Here is a 20,965-nt window from a genome sequence, read left to right as displayed (position 1 = left end):
ATTAGGGAAGTAATAGAGGTCCTTGTTGGTTCTGCTCTGAGGATATTTTGGGGGTGGTATAAGTTTAGAGCTAGGGAAAAGAGATAATTTCTAAAATTAGATCCTCTGTATTCTTAAAGACGTATTTCTCTAGGTTGGCCAAGAGTTTGGGGCCTCTGAGACTTTACATGTCTGCGTGACAGAGAGCTTATTCAAGAACAAGTCCCACAGGATTTCTTACTGGGATCAACAGAGCCAAATAAAATAGCTTTCTTTACTCTGGACACTCTTTCCTTTCTGCTTAAGAGTATTGTGAGTTGCTAAGCAAAGATGGCCAAAGATTTCCTAGACTCAGAAAACACTGTTTTGGGCCCATCTATTAACAGAAGTTAGTTTTTTCCCCATAACTCCCCAGGTTTCCATCAGTGACTTGATACTTGGCTGACATAAACTAAGTTAAGCTGAGAAATTCTGCATCATTTGATCTGGATCAATATCTGGATCAATATCTCATCTGTAGATTCTCATCTCTAAGTGAATCTTGATTTTCTAAATTACCTTGAATTGGCTTTTTGGGAAATTAATTCATTATTAATGAAATTATGATAAATAATATTTTAATGAAATTAGGCAGTCAAAATTTGTGAATGTTTAAAGATTAAAAATGTATTTTACTATTTGATATACATTCATATTAATGATACAAAATTTAAAAATAAAGCAAATATTAAATCTAGATACTCTAAATTTAAAAATGAAAAAGAGAAATTAATGCTACAATAGCATTAAGTTTATCGAAATTTACATAAACTCATTTTTTGCCCAAATTTCTGCTTATAATTTTAATCATACACTAGTTCTATGAAAAGCAAGCTAGAAATGAAGCAGGGTGGCTAATAAATAATGTGAAAAACATGTATTCCAAATGACTTTAAAATTAAAAAATGGCAACTTACCAGTGGCCACATAAATTTTGAGGAAACATAATTTCTACAGATATCTTTGCTACAGAAATAGTATATATTTTAAAAAGCATTCCAATGTTTTAAAAGAGATCCTTAGGCAATAATGTATAAACTTTTTTTATATATAAAATCTTTATTTAAGCACCATGATTACAAGAATGATTGTAGTTAAGATTCAGTCATAAACAGAACACACCCCCTTAACCAGTGCAACATTCCCACCACTATATCCCCTCTCACCTAGTAATATATAAATTTATACTTCAGAAGTCTAATATATAAAATACATAATTTACTTCAAAAAGAATCAGTTGTAGTTACTTCTAGATTAAAAAAGAAGTTCCAGGAAACAGGATAATTATGCATTTATGCAGATGCAGCTTTTTATTTTTTATTTTGATGTGGCCTGCCAGTTACTGAATATGGACCTCCCACTGTGCATTCATACACCCACAGAGTCATGAGTCCATTTTGCTAGATGTTTAGTTGGAGTGTATGTGCTTTTCTTTATAACATCTGTTCTGTATGTTTGTTGTCTTGTAGTCTAATAGTAAGATTCGTTGCAATCAAATGCTATCAGTTTTGTTCCTCTAGCAAGAGGAAAAAAGCAACAGCTGCTTCATTTACTAGAAATTCTTTCTAGAAGCCAGGGCTCTGAGAAATTTTACAGGCCATTATGAAGAAAATCAGCCACATCTAGACCTACATACTTTTCTTGTATGGCTTGAAAAGTAAGAATAAGGAGGCACTTCCCCTTATTCCCCAGGCCTTTTTCACCAGGCTAGGTTAGTAATTTTGGCTTCAAAATTTTCTTGAAAAGAGAAATTATGATGGACAATTGTGTTCTTCATTCAGCAGTGGCAATAGTAAACAATGCAGTAAGCTACAAGTGCAGCAGGACAGTTAACAGAACCAGTCAAATGTTTAATAAAATGTCATCACACATCCTTGAAAAGACAAGTACAAACTACAGAATAGGTATCTCAGCTGCTATCATTGATTCGGTTTTCCATGTTATAACTTTTAGTGAATACAACAGTGTCTAGTTCGGGTGCATGATTATTACTGAGCATTCCCATGGTTTTATTAACTATCAACTGTCTTTGGGGTGTTCGCTGAAATCACTGAGGCATTGTTTTTTTTTTTTTGAGGATCATGGCAAAGGACTGCTAATGGGGAAGGGGATGTTTTTCCTAAAGTCCTCTATTCTTTTTTTTTTTTTTTTTTGCTTAAGGCAATAAAGGTGTTTTGCTTCAGGCCACCTTCGTTGCCTTGTTTTTTAAAGTATAATTCCCTTAAAAATAATCTATTTTACTAATATGCTTGAGGTAGGGACATCTTCAATGTCCAGAAATTAGAGCCATTTAAGATTGATTAGCGTGAAACTACTTTTTGAAAAAAAGTGTGCTAGATATGAGCATAGCATTTCCTAAAGTTTAATGTTTATCTACGGGTAATGTTGCTCTTAAGCAGCCTCATGATTAATATTTCCAAGCAGGTCATTAGTCTCCAGGAAATGCTCAGGATTCTGATTGCTGCTGCTTAATTGAAGGAGGTGAATAATTTAGTAAAGAATAATGAACAATGCGTGTTTTTCTAATATGTGCAATGGCACCCCCTAGTGATTGCAAAAATGTAATATATTGGTGTTTTTTGTTGGGGAGGAGAGCTATTTGGGGCCACATCCAGCAATGCTCAGACGTTGCTCCTGAATCTGCACTTCGAATTTACTCCAGGTGGGCTCATGGGATATTGATGATCAAACCCGAGTCCGTCCCGTAACATGCAAGTGCTCTACCCAGTGCAAAATAACAAATTTTAAAAATGCCGGTTTTCTTTTTATAAATATAGATGTGTCCAGAGATTTTGGTTAGCAAAGAAGCTCTTATAAAAAAAGAAAAAGAAATAATATAGTTTCTTATTTAAACACATATATCTAGTTTTTTTTATAAATATATTTATCATTTTATAGTATTAAACCTAATGTGATAGTAAAAACTTTTTTTTAAAAAAAAAACTATTTGCTTTTTGTTTTCTAGGTCAGAAAAGGTTCTTTTTTGGAAATAATATCTTTTCCAGCAAAGACAGCCTTAACTAGCATAATGTATATTTCATATGCAGTGCTAATTTATTTGGTAAGTACTAAAATATTTAAATGTATAAATAATATATACTTGCTTTGCGTAAAATGATATAGTGTACATTCACAAACTATGGAACTATGCTCTTATTGCACAATTTTATACTAATAATGTAATTTTCTGAGGACAAACCAGGTCAAAACCTAATTTGCTTAACTAATACCATTTTATTTATTTTTGTGTCATCTGACATTGATTAGGGGTTACAACTGGCTCTGTACTCTGGAATTTCCCTCGTGGTGTTCAGGGATGGGATGTCAGGGATCAAACCTGGTTCTTCCAAGTGCAAGGCAAGCACTCTCTCTCTGATCTATTATCTCTCCAGCCTCAAGCAATATATTTTGAAGTTTAAGTACTGACATTCAAAAATGCTCAATAGGGCTGCAATGACAGTACAGCTGGTTAGACACTTGTCTTATGTAAAGGGCATACTCAGATCCCTGACGTTTAACATATGGTTTCTTTAGCCCTGCTAGGAGTCATCTCTGAGCACCAATCTCTCAGCATTGTGGAATGATCCAAAGAGAAAAAAATGTTGAAATACAAATAGTTTTAATAAGTTATTTAATATATTAACATTTATACACAGCTTTAAGCTTCTTTTCTGTGGAAGAGCTCCTAAGCAGTTTTCAGGAGGCCCAAGGTTCCTCGCTAAGACTGACCAACTAGGATAGGGTATTGCCCTGGCCTTGCAGTGCTTTGGATTACCTAGACCACCCCATGGTGTAAGACTGTATACACCCTATGATATGGTGCCAGTAATCAAAAAAGAGCTGATTGATATATGCCTCAGTCCCTGTTATTTATTTCTCTGGCTCTAACATTTTGTCATTTTGGGACTATCCCTGACAGTGCGCAAGTCTTACTTACTATTACCCCCGACCCCCGGTGCTATCTCTAGCTCCAGCTATAATTTTTCCATGGACTAATAGGACATTTCTGCAAATAACCACAGACTGGTTAAAGCTATCGATAGAGTATATGAATTTCTATATTTTTCTTCATTTGTTCAACATTTTTAGCTCCCAATGTCATAGTAAGATAATATGTCATATAAATAAGTCTTCTTCCAATTCATGAACATAAATTTCCGTATTTTCCGGCATATAAGACGACTGTTGAAACAAAAAAATGTCAACCGAAAATCGGGGGTCATCTTATCCGCCGAGTATATCCCGAAAAATGTTTCAATATGCCGCTAAACGAAACAAAAATAAATCAGGCCGCAGAGTTTCCAAATCTTTCTTGAGGGCTCCCAAACAGTACTCAGGAGATCTGGGGGCCACTTCTGGCAAAACCCAGCTAACCGTGTTGGTGGTTCAGTGCTAGGGTCCGAGGATGGGGTGTTGTTTGGTTCATGTAGTGGGCGAGATTAACTGACGCCACCGCCTCTCTAACTCAGCCAATCAAGCAGGCTTTTTATGCATGCAAATTAGACAATGTTTTGGACCCGAATCTACACTGTCAAAAGCCTACTCATTTTAGCCAGAGTCAGAGAGGAAGTCTATTCCAGTAGAACCTTTGCTTGTTGTGATTGGCTGACTGTGATACATTCAGTTGCAGCACAGGAACGTCTGTCTGATACAGCGAACATAGGCCTAAACCTATGTTTTAACTGCAAAATTAGGGGTCGTCTTATATGCCGGAAAATACGGTATGTTTTTCAGGGTCTTATTTATTATTATTTTTTGTTAGAAGTCTTGTCATTTTTGTTGATGTCTATCATATTGAAACATATTTTCCCCTTAAGATATAGATCTAGTGCAGTCCCAATTACAATTAACTTACAATAGGTCTCTGTTGGCTACATTAAAGTTGGCTACATTAAAATTTACAAGAAAGTTCAAAGGGCTAAAAATAGCCAAAATCTTTTTCTTTTGATCATTTATTTTTTTAAATTTAAACACTATAGTTACAAGATTGTTCATTCTCAGTTTCCAAAGCATTTGTAAAAGAAAAAACACATTCACTATTTCCTTTTTTGTTCTTAGACCACACCTGGTGGAGCTCAGGACTTACTCCTGTCTCTGTGCTCAGGTGACGGAGATCAAATCTAGATTGACTGTGTGCAAGGCAAGCACCTTACCCCTTACCTGCTGTATGTTATCTAGCCCCAGATTTTTGTTTCTTGGCCATACTTGGTGCCACTCAGGGTTTACTCCTGGCTATGCGCTCAGAAATCGCTCTGGCTTGGGAGACTATATGGGACGCTGGGAGATCGAACCACGGTCCATTCCAGGTCAGCTGCGTGCAAGATGAATGCCCTACCGTTGTGCCATCGCTCCAGCCCCAGCATATTTTTAAATGAAAATTCGGTGTCTTGAAATGTAGCACAGAGGTTAAAGCATTTACCTCTTATTCTGTCTATCTCTGCCCCTGCATATTGACCCCCATCCACATCAATATTATCATCACCATCACCATCACCATCACTATCAGGAATGACCCCTAAGCACAGAGCCAAGAGTAAGCCCTGGGAAGCACAAGGTGTGGCTAAAATCCCACCCCTTAATTAAATTTTTTAAATGTAAACAGTAAATAATGTTCTGCTCATGTCTACATTCTTAATATGTATTCAATATCTTAAAAGGAAACGTACAAAATTGACATTCAGGTAAACTGGAATTCAAACATAATTGCAAAAAATAGGTAGAATATCTACAATAAAATGTAAAAAATCTGATTAAAATAAAAATTAAATATTAACTTGTTGAAGGATCTTGAAATTATGCTATATAATTTGTCATGCTATAAATTTTCCAAGTATGAGACCGGAGAGATAGCACAGCGGTAAGGCCTTTGCCTTGCACACAGCCAATCCAGGACCTAAGATGGTTCGAATACCGGCATCCTATATGGTCTCCCATGCCTGCCAGGAATGACTCCTGAGTGCAGAGCCAGGAGTAACCCCTGAGCACTGCCAGGGGTGACTCAAAAACAAAAACAAAAAAAAATATTTTTTCAAGTAAATTTTTGCTTATATAATCATCAATCATATATATCCATAGGAGAGGGCAAGGTTAGAATTAAGGTTTTATAAAGTAAAGAAATATATGTTGGAAAGTATTAATGCCGTGTAAGTAGAACTATGTCAAATGAAGGGTACAAAGTGTATAGAAACAAGAAGATCAGCAACATTTAAGGTTGTTGTTTAAGAAGTCTTCCATAAAGGAGACAAAGCAGCAAAAATCAGCAAAGTAGAAGAGAATCAGGCAATAATACTGTCAACAAAATAGAAAATCAGAAAGTTGTAAGTGGTTGTTGAGATAAACAAAAAAATTCAAGTCGGATTAAGATTTGAAAAAATTCCCACTGGGTTAGGCAAATAAAGATATTGATGTTATCCATCTTGAGAACTATTTCAGTGGAATGATAAAATAAGGAAAACAGGAATAAGAAATAGATGATAAAATGAGCAAGCAGATGATAAAAGGGAAACCAAAATGTAGATTCTGGTTTGATCAAGAAAAGAGAGGTTTAGTCATCAACAAGAAAACAAGATCCCAAGGATTTTTACTGTATTAATTTAATGATGAAAGATAGTTGAGCTGCATATTAAAAACTGCATGGAGTCAGTCACGAGAGGCTGCAGAGAGCAAATGACTGATAAAGATGGTATTGATTAAACACAAATTAGTGACCTTGAACTTGATCTTTTGTTCTTCTGAGACTGGTACACAAGTGGTTAAAATGTGTAGAGATATAATTTTATGGATGAAACAGAAGGAATGCTTCAGAGGCTTTGTTTGCCACTGGAAATGATGTGCCTGAAAATTCCCAGCTCTGGTTTTAGATGTATCCAGATGCAAGTAACAAAACAAATCCTGACTGTTTTGAGCAGTGAAGACATTTAAATCTCTCACTTAATCAGGAATCTGGAATTGGCACTTGTGAGTTTGTAGAGTGGATGCGCATGATGAACTCATGTGCTGTCCAGCTTTGCTTGCTCTTCAGTGGTTTTCAGACTTATTATTGTATTGCCTCATGCTCAGGGATCACATCCAGAGTGGTCACAAAGGACAAAGGAGGGGAATAAGTAGCAGCAAATGGTTAGTCTGTCTTTTTACATCTTTCTAGGAGAAAAATATTTCCCAAAATGCTTCCTAACCTTTTCAGTAGGTGTTAATTTTGTTGGCCAGAACAAGAGTCAAACACTAACTGTAGGGAAGAGAAGGAAAACATCTAGCATTCTTTTCTTTCAGACTAGAGGGAATGGAAGTAAGAAGGCAGGACCAGGAAAAATTGGGACTGTTCAAGATGAGGCTCTCAATTTATTTTTCTGTCACCCAGCAATGCTGGGAGGATCATGCAGTGCTGAAGATCACACTCAGACTTGCTGCAGGCAAAGCTGACTAGACTGTAAATTCTTTGTTAATTGTGGTAATATATTTAGAATACAGAATCTATCTCCTGTCATCTATCATGTAACAGGTATCCTTTAAGAATTCTTCCATTAGAAAATGTTGAATTACATAAATAAAATGGTAAAGATATTATTGGTCTTTTAATATGTAAATTTTGTGGCTTAAAAGAAATTTTACTTTTCAAAAATATTTTTTATTAGACAGTCTGTGTTAATGCTGTGATGATGAAAGTAAAGAAGTTATTTCAAGAAGAAGAATCCATAAGACAAAACAGAGAGGAGAGTGAAAAACCTAGAAAAGCTTTTTCTGAGCCTGTGCTCTCTGAACCTATGTTTCCTGATGCTGAAATCAAAGCTAGACCTTACAGATCATTACCAGAGAAGCCAGAAAATATTTCAACTCAGTCCAAAGTTCCTGTCGATAACACATGTGATAACATTCAGGTTTTACATTCTATATTTGACCAATCAACTGAAATGAATGAATGAACAGGGCTTAAGAGTTAATAATGGCATTTTGTCCTAACAAACTAGTTTTCATATTGTTTTGTTTTTTAAAAGGAGAGGACGAACTGATACAACTAAAATGTCGTTCTCTAGTCCTTCATATTTATAATAGAAAAAATAAAAAGAACCATGATGTATAATATAGGATGACTACATGATATTCATAATGATTGAGAAAATTGTGCCTCTTCATAGATTAAACTTCATTTTGTGGTGCATTTATAATGTTTTTATTCAAGACTTGTTTCAAGGTTTTCCAATAATGTATTTGGGAATAGGAAAACTATCAACATACTGTTTTTCAGAGATAATAAAAGGAAAGGTTTTTCTGTCTACACAGTTGAGTCTGGTCATTATCCTCTTTTACAACTCATGTTTAAATTTAGGAAGGGCCTGTAACTCAAAGAATTGGGGCTAGAGCAATAGTACAGCAGGTAGGGCATTTTCCTAGCATTTGGTTTAGCTGGTTTCAATACCCTTGAACCAGGAGTAACCCCTGTGCATCGCTGGATGTGGCCTCCAAACAAACAAACAAAATAAACTAGTGCTTGCTAGTTGACAAATGAGTAAAAAGTGCTATTCATATTATCTCCTGCGACCCAAAGTACAACAGGAAAGAACTGAAAAAATGTGTAGCAGGCTAGAGAGATAGTACAAAGTTAAGGCTTGAATGTACCTTGAATGTAGCAGACCCTGCACTAGTTTGATCACCTAGTACCATACATGATCCTTTGGACATAAAATCAGGAGTGAGCCCTGAGCACAGCCAGATGTGACCTCAGAAACAAAGAAATACGTAGCAAAGAGTTTTTTGAGCAGAGCTGTATACATACTTGATTACTCTGATTTACAATAAAGAGAAAGAAAGAATACAATTTGATTCAATTTAATACAAGAATACAACTTAATTCAATTCCATGCCAGGGCAACTACTATACTTGAAGATTGGGTTTCAATCTTAAATCTTTTCATGCCAAACACATAATCTGTTCATTCTATTTCTTCCCCTCCTCATAATCTATCTTTTTTTTTAAAAAAAAAAAGTCTGACTTTTATATTCTACTGCTGCTGCCAAATTTTGCATATTCATGCAGGGTATAACTTTTAACAACCAGAATCCTGTGGGCCCCAAGGCAACTGACACTTCTGGTTATAGATAAGCAGCAGGGGGGAAAGGCAGGGTGAACCACTGAAAATCAGCCGTATGAATGCAGCAGAAAGGACAGATAATAACAACCCAATCTCTGTTATATAAACATGAAATGTTCGTATGTTATATAAATTTATGTTATACACAGTTGCACACACATGCACAGAATTTTTTTAAAGATTAAAGAAATTTCTGAAAAAAAAAAAAAAAAAAAAAAAGGAAATTTCTGGGCTGAAGACAAAGTACAGCACTTGTCTTAACACATAGTCAACTTGGGTTTAACCCTCTGCATCCCAGATGATCTCCTAAGTCAGAAGTGATTCCTGAGTACAGAAACGAGGGTAAGGCCTGCGAACTGCTGGGTGTGACCCCCAAAACAAATAAAACAAAAAATTAAGGTTTTTTTTTTTTTAATTGTTGATTTTGGGCCACACCCAGTGGCATTCAGAAGTTACTCCTGGCTCTGCAGTCCAGAATTTGCTCCCCGGCAGGCCTGGGGACCACATGGGATGCTGGAAATCAAACCTGGATCTATCCAGAGTTGGCAGCAATGTAAGGCAAACACCCGCCTACTGTGATATCACTCTGGCTCCCCAAATTTAAGCATTTTTATTAGAAAATTTTATATTGTGATTCAAAGCTCCACAATAAGGAATTTCCCATTCTATGGGGCAAGCAGCAGCTTCTGTGTTGGCCTTAATCTTTTAATGAGCCAAGGCTTACATGGTTTCAATGAGCATTGTGATAAACTTCTTTATGTGATGGGAGTTCATTATACTATTGGATAATATTACACATATTAAAACTTTGCTATAATAAAGTTGGATGCATCATATCGCTGCAACCGTATGATAGGTGCTGGTTCTCAGGTGCAGACAGGCTGAAAACCACTGGTCTACCACCTTGGTTATAGCTGTCAGTGTATAGACTGGGGAGCAAGGCAGCAGCTGTTCTCAGTAAAAATGCTGAAAAACACCATGCAACTTCAATAAAGACTTTTATCCCCAGACAAAAAACTTTATTATTGGGTCTTTTTATCCTTTATTCAGATTGGCTACTTTGAATTACTTTCATCCATTTTTTTTTTTTTTTTTTTGGTTTTTGGGCCACACCCAGTGGTGCTCAGGGGTTACTCCTGGCTATCTGCTCAGAAATAGCTCCTGGTAGTCACGGGGGACCATATGGGACACCGGGATTCGAACCAACCACCTTTGGTTCTGAATCGGCTGCTTGCAAGGCAAACACCCGCTGTGCTATCTCTCCGGGCCCTACTTTCATCCATTTTAAACTGATGTTTCAGGTATCAATCAACCCATAGGCCTGAATGAAATATATTTGGTATACCTTGATGATAATACTTATTCTAATGTGCTTTTTAACCCCTCAGATTTGTATGGTTTTAAAAAATAAATAATATGTCTATCTTGGAAAAGTCATATTTAGTAGTAAAACATTGTAAACACACATGGCACTTTTAATTGCTATATAAATGATCAGAAGACATCATCAATTGTCAGGAAGAGCTCCGAATTACTTTGAATTCTCCAGTGGCATAAAAATCAGAGTCACACTTAGCAGAGTCCTTAGAAAGAGTCACATAAATATTTCCATTGTCCACTGTCACTGAATGAATCCTTTGCTTTATTCCTTTGGAGCACCACTTGGGTTTTGCGGAGGGATCTTTAGGGTTTATAGACTGATAAAGTCCTTCTCCTGTTGCCAAAGTAATTTTGAATTTATGCCAGGGACAAACGATACATGGTCGTCCATCAAAATCCTGGGGAAGAAAATAGTTCAATACTCTGACACTTTTGACATGGTAAGATTGAGAACATAATCTCTTGCAGAAGAACCAGTTTAAAGAATGGGGCAGCTTTTTTTTTTGTTTGTTTCTTCCTATCTGCAAACTACTTAGCATAAGGTAAAAACAAATTAGAGCAGTAATAAAATCCTTTTGCAGGTGTTAAGAAAGACAGCATGTTAGCAATCTATTAGGAGACAATTTGCTTGGGCAAACATATAACATGTGACTGCAGCTTTATACTTATCTCATAGATGTTAATGTACTTTCCTTAAGAGGAGGGAAGGGCTTCAAGTATGCCTAAAGAGAATTTCTGCTAGTTGATAAATGAATGGTAAGTAAACATTAGATATAAATTTACAAGCGGTTACAAGTCTCAATTGAAAAGCAATAGATCATCCAAAACAGTTCAATTTCCAACTTTTTGGCTGTTTCATTGCAAATTTTTTAGTCTTTAAAGAGCAAGAGGCCTTGTTTAAATGCAAATCTTGTTTAAATTCAGTAGACCTAAGGTGAGGTCCAGAATTCTACATTTCTTTTTTTTTTTTTTTTTTTTTTTTTCTTTTTTTTATTTTTTTTTTTTTATTTTTTTTTGTGGTTTTTGGGTCACACCCGGCAGTGCTCAGGGGTTACTTCTGGCTCCATGCTCAGAAATTGCTCCTGGCAGGCACGGGGGACCATATGGGACGCTGGGATTCGAACCGATGACCTCTTGCATGAAAGGCAAACGCCTTACCTCCATGCTATCTCTCCAGCCCCACAGAATTCTACATTTCTAAGCACATCCCAGGTAACAAAATTGCAGGACCACAGAACACACTTTGAATAGCAAGGTCTTATAACTGAGAATGTGACCTGAAACTGAGGATACATACATACATATATATATATATTGGTTTTTGGGTCACACCTGGCTGTGCTCAGGGGTCATTCCTGGCTCTACACTCAGAAATCGCTCCTGGCAGGCTCGGGGGACCATATGGGATGCTGGGATTCGAACCACTGTCCTTCTGCATGCAAGGCAAATGCACTACCTCCATGCTATCTCTCCACTCCCTGAGGGATATTCTTCCACAAGTATCACACCAGGTGATGACTCAATCTTTCTTCTAAAACAGCATGCAGGAATACTGATACTTTAACTCCACATAACTGTCTAGAGACCTTTAAATGCTCACATTTTATATATTTATAGTTATGACTTAAACACATATATTCCTTGTCATAAGAAAAGGTGTGGAACCAGTCAGACAGCAAGTTTAGAGAGAGTGAAACTCTGAATTTGAGCTTGTACTTTCAACCAGTTGGAGGAAAAGACTGTTTAGTTTCAAGAAGTACAAAACAAATTAGACTAGTGGTTTTGGAATACAAGGATGAAAGCAAACTAGTCCCCATTTCTTTATTAAGTCTTTAATGTGAGCTTTCTTTTGTAAACAGTATATTTTGAACTTTATTACTTCATAAAAGTAATATAAAAATTCATACACGAAAAACATATAATGTTAAAAGTGATGTGATTTGGGGGGTGAAGTAATAGCACAGTGGTGTTTGCTTTGCATGCAGCTGACCTAGGTTCAATTCCCCACACCCCATATGGTCCCGCAATTCTTCCAGGAGTGATTCCTGAGAGCACTAGCCAGAAGTGGTCCAAAACAAACAAACAAAAAAGGTGATGTGGTTTTAGTGAAAATAGGATTTTATGAAAACTATTATTTTAGACTTGCTTTTTACAAAAATATATTGTTGACATTCTTCCATAGAAAAATTAGTTTACATACTGCATAGTATTCCTTATTGTGACTGCTTATAATTTAAACTATTTTTTCTTATTAAAACATTTTAGTTACAGGGGCCAAAGTGATAGCACAGTACTAGGGACTTTGCCTTGCACGCAGCCAACCCAGGAGGGACCTGAGTTCAATCCCCAATATCCCATTTGGTTCTCCGAGTCTGTCAGAGTGCTACTGGCTCAACACACTCCAAAATAAATAAATAAACAAACAAATAAATAAAACATTTTAGTTATATATGTGAAAGATATCACTGAATAAAACAAAATAATTTAAAAATACATTTAGCATGTTACAATTTGGGGGTTGTATTTTTATTTTTAAAATTTCAGAGGCCGGAGAGATGGCACAGTGGCAGGATTTTTGCCTTGTATGCAGCTGATCTAGGACAGATGGTGGTTCAAATCCTGGCATCCGATATAGTACCCCGTGCCTGCCAGGACAGATTTCTAAGCGTAGAGCCAGGAGTAGCCCCTGGGCTCTGGTGAGTGTGACCCAAAAACTAAAAAAAAAGAAAAAAAATTTCAGGCCACACTTGGCAGTGCTCAGGGTTTATTCCTGGTAAGGTAGGGTTTGGGGAATCAAATGAGGTACCAGGGATCAAACCCTGGCTGGCCACATACAAGGTAAATGCCTTATAAAAAATGTTATATGAAACTTTATGTAAATAATATATGTGTGTTTAACATTTGAGCAATTATATTTGTAAGAAAGACAGAGACCGGAGAGATAGCATGACGTAAGGCATTTGCCTTGCATGCAGAAGGACGGTGGTTCAAATCCCAGCATCCTATATAGTACCCCGAGCCTGCCAGGAGCGATTTCTGAGCATAGAGCCAGAAGTAACCCCTGAGCACTGCTGGGTGTGACCCAAAAACCAAAAAAAAATTCTCATCTTTGGGGCTGGAGAGAGCATGGAGGTACGTACGCGTTTGCCTTACATGCAGAAGGTCATTGGTTTGAATCCCGGCATCCCATATAGTAGTCCCCTGAGCCTGCCAGGAGCGATTTCTGAGCATAGAGCCAGGAGTAACCCCTAAAAACTGCCAGGTGTGACCCAAAAACCAAAAACAAAACAAAACAAAAAAAAAAAAAAACAAAAAAGAAAAAACCAAGAAAGACATCTAAAAGTAAATATGTATATTTCTCCTGTTTGCAAAATAGTTTTCTTTGTATAACAGTATTGGGAATTTTAGAGTCTTAGCAATTCTGCTCAAAGCATACAATATGGCTCAAAACCAAACATGCTTATGGATTACAAAATAAAATAAGACATAAATGGAAATAAGTGAGTTTGTTGAGAATACATTTGATTTTTACATACCTCTATTTCTCCCAAATGTAAAGGTCCACCTGAATCTGAAAGAGAATTGAACATTACATCTAGTCACTAAAAAAAAACAAGATTTTGACAAGTTTGTGATGAGAGAACAAATATACAAGGTTAATAAGAGAATAATTAAATTACATTATATCTTAATTTTTTGTTTTTGTTTTTTTTTTTTTTGGCTACACCCAATGACACTCAGGGGTTACTCCTGGCTATGTGCTCAGAAATTGCTCCTGGCTTGGGGAACCATATGGGACTCCGGGAGATTGAACCACAGTCCATCCTAGGCTAGCGTGGGCAAAGCAGACACCTTACTGCTTGTGCTACCGTTCCGGCCCCCACAGTCCATCCTAGGCTAGTGTGGGCAAGGCAGACACCTTACCGCTTGTGCTCCCGTTCCAGCCCCTATATCTTAATTTTTTTTTTTTTTTTTTTTTGGTTTTTGGGTCACCCCAAACAGCTCCCAAACAGCACCCGGCAGCGCTCAGGGGTTACTCCTGGCTTTTATGCTCAGAAATCGCTCCTGGCAGGCACGGGGGACCATATGGGACGCCGGGATTTGAACCACGGACCTTCTGCATGAAAGGCAAACGCCTTACCTCCATGCTATCTCTCCGGCCCCGCTATATCTTAATTTTTAAAGATAAATAAAGCTTACGATAGCAGCGAATATCCATAGCATGGTATTCTCCTCTGTGGTAGAAAATTACCACTTCTCTATCATGAACAACAGCTGTCATTCTCTCAGATTTTTTAATGTCATCTTCTCTGCCAACATAAACTGAAGAATATTCTTTCGTTTCCGGATCTTGTTCAGAGCCATTACTATCCATGCTAATTCAACAGCAACGAAAAGAAAAAGAAAACAAAACATGCAAATGGTTTTCATTAGTTTGGGCTTAGATAATTGTAAGTCTGGATCTAAGACTGATGAAGGCATCTGTTTTATAACTCTATACAGCATAAATATGGGTTATAATTAATCCTAATTTTGAGTTAGACTCTTATATTAGTCTGCCAAAACTAGGGAAGACTCCTTGCTTTGAGACTAGATTCATAACAGTCATCCTAAGGCACAAGATAAAAATTTCAGTTTCCTTAATACACAGTTTAAAGTTTCACTATACCCAAAGTAAATTTTATTCCTTATAAAATTCAGTGTTAAACAACACCTAGACATTACCCATGCTGTTTTCAACCTACTGCTTGGTTTTGCCTCAAATGGCCAACACTTAGAAATTTACCAGTTCATTACTATAACAGGAAGCAAGAAGTGAGTATACTGTAGACACCTGTCAGTTTCTCAGACAGAAATGGTCTTTTCAATTGACTCACAGACATATATGAACTGTACTATTGACTTTTGTTGTTGTGTGAGAGGTGTACTTGTTGAGGTATCTACCAGGAGTCAGACACCAGTAGAGATTTGCTGGGGATCGACCCAGACCCACACACATGAGGTCTCTGCTATGGGCTTCAGACATACTTCAGACATACATATGGGCAAATTATAGTAGAATCTGCAGGTATTCTACATATAGCTTTTTTACAAGGACATCGTTATGTTATTTGAACTTCTATGTATTTGAAGTAGTGGTCTGTTAATTCTATATGAAAAGTAAATATTGTGCTATCTCAGTATCAGGGGTATCAGGGCCCAGGTATAGCTCCTATGTGGATATAGTTAAGAGCTGGTTTTTGTTGTTGTTGTTGTTGCTGCTGCTGCTGCTGTTGTTAGTTTTTGGTTACTTTTCTATAAGGACAGATGAACAAAGTGAAATGAACTGCCAAAAATGTCCATAATATTTCTCTGGCCCTAATCCAAAATCATTATTCCCACCTCTTTTTGTCATCCTCAATTTCTTGAAATATTCCTTTACTTTCTTCTCTATCTCAACATAGAAATTATGGTCATTTTGACTTTCTAAAAAGTATAAAAAGCTGTCAAGTCTCTTAGCTGACAAAGACTTATCATTCAGGAAAGAGCGTATTTTGAACATTTGAATACAATGAAAAAACAATGACAACAAAGAAACCAAACCCACTCAAGGATTTTGCTTTTCCCTTTCTTTCCTAATAATTCCATTCTTAGCAGTCCTTGCATCTTTTCTGCCCTCTGCTGGAGGAGTTTGACTCTGGACAGTGCCCAGCACACCAGCTGATTAGAGGTCGGGTCCTTTGAGGATGCAGGGAGACAGAGAGAAGCTGCCTAAAACCACATGGGCGATGCTGTATGTGCCTGGACACTAACTTAGAATGGGATACTTCAACATTTTTACATTTAAGAGGAATTAAAGGTTAATGTTACAATTTAATTACAGGCTACTTTTATTTAGGGGCACTGATGGGCAAGTTTTGATGTGATCTGTTTAAGGAATAAAATAAGCAGGTAAAATTCTTGAGAAAGTGACTATTGACAATACTGTCAGCCTAGAAGAATTATAAATAAGAAAACTTTCAACAGTCGGTCTTTAGATTCTCCTTGTTCTCTCTACTCATTAGAGGTGGCATCATTTGATCCATTATTTTCTAAATACCTTCAATGCCTCAATGTGAGTGGCACTTCAGGAAGTAGTAAATTTTTGGCCTCCTAGAAATTATATTATGGTTGGTACATACTTATATAAGTCAAAAAATATAAAAGTGACTTAGTTACATGTTTCCCTAAGAACCATGAAGCAAATAAGCTGGATAAAGGAGAGAAATGAGAAGGACTTTTGGCAAAGTGATTTTGAGATGGTTGTTGAATGAAAACCTAAAAGATACAAATGAAATACATAGTAATTACTGGAGAAAGTAACTCCAGACTGAAGGAACAGCAAATACAAAGTCTGAAGGAAAGGTGAAAAATTCCAGGTAATCTGAAGAACAGAAAGTCACAGAGACAGAGTACTCTGCATGTGTCTGAAGTGCAAAGGGAAGGCATATTTTTGCAAAGCAGGAAATATAACATCATTTGTTTCTGAAAGAACGCACTAGTTGGGTGACAAATGGATTGCGGCAAAATTAGAGTGGAAATAAACCAGAGGCTACTGCTATTCTACAGAAGTTATAAAAGTTAACTCTGGAAGTGGGAAAGTACTTCTAATGACAGCATACTTCTAGCAGTGATTATAATTATATTGTAGTAGCTACATGTCAGGTAATTAAAAGGATGAACACTTACTTAATCCATTTACCATACTACATACAAGATACTGTAATTTTGCAGTAAGGAAGTTCAATGAGGACAGAGAAGTTGGACTTAAGAAATGAGAGAAGGGCTGGAAGTTACAGATCACCTCATGAAGCTCACCATAAACAGGGATGAGTTTAGTTAGAGAAATAACTACATTGAGAATTATCTTAACAATGAGAATGTATGAGGGAAATAGAAAGCCTGTCTAGAGTACAGGCGGGGATTGGGTAGGGAGGAGGGAAATTTGGGACATTGGTGATGGGAATGTTGCACTGGTGATGGGTGGTGTTCTTTACATGACTGAAACCCAAATACAATCATGTATGTAATGAAGGTGTTTAAATAAAATATATTTAAAAAAAAAAAAGAAATCAAACAGGGGCCGAAGAGATAGCATGGAGGTAAGGCATTTGCCTTTCATGCAGAAGGACGGTGGTTCGAATCACGGCATCCCAGATGGTCCCCTGTGCCTGCCAGGGGCGATTTCTGAGAATAGAACCAGGAGTAACCCCTGAGTGCTGCCGAAAACAAAATAAAAAACAAAAAATGAAACAAAGAAAATACTGAAAAATTAGAATAGCTCCTAATTTTATGTTGTGTATCTAGGTATGGGTTATGATTCTGATGGAGAAGCTGGATATTTTGTAGGTATAGAAAATATATAACTAGGAGCCGGAATGATAGTACAGTGGGTAGGTCATTTGCCTTGCACACACAGCTGACCTGGGTTAAATCCCTGGCATCCCATATGGGTACCTGAGTCCTGCCAGAAGTAATTCCTGAGAGCAGACCAGAAGTAATTCCTAAGTACTGCTGGATGTGGATCTCCTCCAAAAATAAGTGGCTAAAAAAAGAGAAAATCTAGAACCAACTACATTTTGCACATGATGATTTTGAGGTATCAGATATTAGAGCTGAGCTGAGCTGAGAATCATTACAGATAAAAGGTTTCAAGATATCATTTTCAATGTACAGATAGGAAAGAAAATTGATCTAATACAATTCCCAAGAGACACACTAGGGTTTTTGAGTGAGGAAGAAGAGAATCTAGAAAGAGGGAAGGCTGGTTCTTGCCTCTTTTTTTTGGCAGAGTGGTCAATCTACTGCTAATGAAATGAAATCCCTTTACTGCTTGTTTTCTGACATTCTCCTTGACAGGCAGATAAATTGTAACTTATAATGAAAGGCATGCAAGGAGGTAAATCTACTCTTATGCTGAATAATTTCATATTATTAATAAATGCTACATGACCAAACCAAGGTTTCTAGGAAACTGTCCTAAAACTCTGGTGATTCCATAAAGATTTGGGCCTATTCAGTTTAGCCCAGTTGTTCCTGTCATTTTACTTTCCTAGAAATTTAATACTGTTTAACAGCCAAGGGTTTGCATACAGAATGATTATTACTACTCACCTTCCCTTATATTTCTCAGTGTGACACCTGTTTCACTCTCAGATACACTTTTGGCTAAGTGTCCCCACACTAAATGCAGGGAACCAGTTGCTATAGAATACAAGTAACTCTGATATGGGATGGATGCACACTATGAGATGTAACACTGTCTACAAGGTAAGATACTTAATAAGTTTGTAAATTACTTGCCAACTTCCAAATATTCTAATTTTTAGATAACTCATTCAACCCACTTTCTCTTCATATACAGTAACACTGACACATTTCATGTAAAATTACATAGAATATCTTGCCTTGATAAATAGAAATCTGCTATTTTAGCTCATGACATAGGTTACCATTTTACATACGTATATTTAACTTCTGTAATTGGGATAACATGGACCTGTTTCCTAGCTTGGGAAAGTTATAGGGAGTTGGAGCAATAGTAAGTGGGTAGGGTGCTTGCCTTACAAGTGACTAACTTAGTTCGATCCCCAGCATCCTATAACATTCCCCAAGCCCTGCCAGGAGTGATTCCTAAACTCAGAGCCAGGAGTAAGCCCTGAGCACCACCAAATGTTGCCCCAAAACAAAAACAAAAATACAAACTACTTATAGACTGATACCCTCTCAACAAAGAAAGGAATTTATTATCATGGCAGGGTCAAGACACTCTGGCCTTCTACAGAGAATTTTGCTGATAGCTTCTCTATTCAACCCTGCATGACAGATTGAAATTTTGAATATGCTGAGTTATAAGGAAGTTATAAGTTATAAAGTTATAAAGGAAGTCCCACTTAAGAATGTCAAAGGAAAGAAATGAATAGTTAAACTAAAACCACTGGGCATGTTCAGAATGAGCTGAAGAAAAAAATAACTAGCCATAGATCACTATTGTGAGAGGGTTGGTCTAAGCCTTCAGGTTGATGTCAGGTATCATGTAAGTTGGTTCCAAAATCCGGGAGTAGGGGAGCAGGCTGCTTTTGAAGTTGCATGTGCAAAGGATGGGCAGAAGCAGGCATTTGAATTCAGCAGGAGCTGATAAGAAATAAGCAGAAAAGCTGGAGGCAGGAGATAAAGGATTCAGAGAACTATGAATACAGACTTGTATTTTGCTTAGAAAACGATTATCTCATACTTCCTTAACTGTTCCTATTCTAACATAAGTGGTGCTATTTATTTATATCTGATGACTACTGTTAACACCCATATTATTCTTAATTAAATATTGTGCAAAACACAGTCCACTCGCCCACCTGTGCTCACTATTATAACTGTTTCTCAATCATGTGTTCCCACTCATTTTCTCTACTTTGAGTCAGTTTTGAGATAGTAGAATCTGAAAACAAAAAAGAGCCACCATATACAATTTGGAGGCTAGATGAAGAAAACCTCCTTCTGAAAAGTTTAATTGTATTTGTTCTGTAGTTCTTCTCAAAAAATAATGAATAATTGTGCCTAAATGTCTAGGTTTGTTAACTGCATACAAAATGACAAATTAGTTAAGTCTTCAGTCTCTATTGCATCATAAGGAATACATTAAACTGAACTTCAAAAATGTCTATATATGTGCACATTACATTTCATTTAAGTACTGGAGTAAAAAGAGATGAAATAAGAACTTACTCGCTGTTCTGAGCAGTGGCCATGCGGGTGTTTTACCTGGGGACTGGGCCTAGAAATGATTAGAATGCATAGTTCAAGAGACAGACCCTTACTTTTAGATACAGTAAGAGAACTTTTTTTTTGGACAGCAAAGATCTATTAGCTATCCTTCATTTCATAAGCTATCCTATGGCTTGAACTCTTAGATTTCTAGCTCAAACCCCACAAAAACCTTGAATGGATATTATATTTACATTCCAGATAAGAAAATTTCTGAGTAACAGATATTTCTATAAAAGATTACCCTGGGGGCCAGAGCTATAGCATAGCAGTAAGGCGTTTGCCTTGCATGCGGCCAACACAGGATGAACCCTGGTTCAAATCCTGCATCCCATTTGGTCCCCCGAGTCTGCCAGGAGTGACTTCTGAAAGCAGAGCCAGCCAGGAGTAACCCCTGAGCAAGGCCGGGTGTGACCCCCACTCCAAATTTCCCTTTTTTGAGTCCAAAGAATCAAACCCAGATCTCATGAGTTTAAAATCTAGAGAACACTGATGTATAATCATAATATTCCACATAAGAGGCACCACAGACTTATAAAGCATAGAGCCTGCTAGTAAATTACCTTGGAGAAGGCATTCTTTTTATTTTATTAAAAATTTATTAAATATATGTCATTATTTAAGCACCATGATTACAAGCATGTTTGTAGTTGGGTTTCAGTCATAAACAGAATACCCTCCTTCACCAGTGCAGTATTTCC

At 36.9% G+C, this 20,965-nt stretch overlaps 2 protein-coding genes across 2 annotated transcripts in view; one reads left to right on the top strand and one right to left on the bottom strand.

The window, feature by feature from the left end:
- The window catches only part of SPATA9 (spermatogenesis associated 9), a 29,275-nt gene extending 21,338 nt beyond the window's left edge, over positions 1-7,937 (top strand). The window contains exons 4-5 of the mRNA XM_049769154.1: positions 2,984-3,079; positions 7,650-7,937. Coding sequence (XP_049625111.1) covers positions 2,984-3,079; positions 7,650-7,937 — 384 coding nt within the window. The remainder of the gene's footprint in view (positions 1-2,983; positions 3,080-7,649) is intronic.
- Positions 7,938-10,424: 2,487 nt separating this feature from the next.
- RFESD (Rieske Fe-S domain containing) lies at positions 10,425-20,276 on the bottom strand. Its single transcript, XM_049769164.1, has 4 exons — positions 20,226-20,276; positions 14,685-14,860; positions 14,021-14,055; positions 10,425-10,882 (listed from the first exon to the last, which is right to left on the bottom strand). The coding sequence occupies exons 1-4, from the start codon at positions 20,246-20,248 to the stop codon at positions 10,619-10,621; spliced, it is 498 nt and encodes a 165-aa protein (XP_049625121.1). The 5' UTR covers positions 20,249-20,276; the 3' UTR covers positions 10,425-10,618.
- Positions 20,277-20,965: the final 689 nt, after the last annotated feature.

Source organism: Suncus etruscus, chromosome 2 (genome assembly GCF_024139225.1).
Source record: "Suncus etruscus isolate mSunEtr1 chromosome 2, mSunEtr1.pri.cur, whole genome shotgun sequence".
Classification (NCBI taxonomy): Eukaryota; Metazoa; Chordata; class Mammalia; order Eulipotyphla; family Soricidae; genus Suncus; species Suncus etruscus.
The sequence above is the reverse complement of the archived record's forward strand: the minus strand, read 5'-3'. Positions and strand labels throughout refer to the sequence as shown.

Excerpts from the sequence above, each read along its gene's own strand:
- RFESD (XM_049769164.1), bottom strand. The coding sequence starts at position 20,248 with ATGGCCACTGCTCAGAACAGCGA. Across the intron at positions 14,861-20,225 it reads GCCACTGCTCAGAACAGCGA|CATGGATAGTAATGGCTCTG; the intron begins GTAAGTTCTTAT and ends CTGTTGAATTAG. Across the intron at positions 10,883-14,020 it reads TACATTTGGGAGAAATAGAG|GATTTTGATGGACGACCATG; the intron begins GTATGTAAAAAT and ends TTTCTTCCCCAG.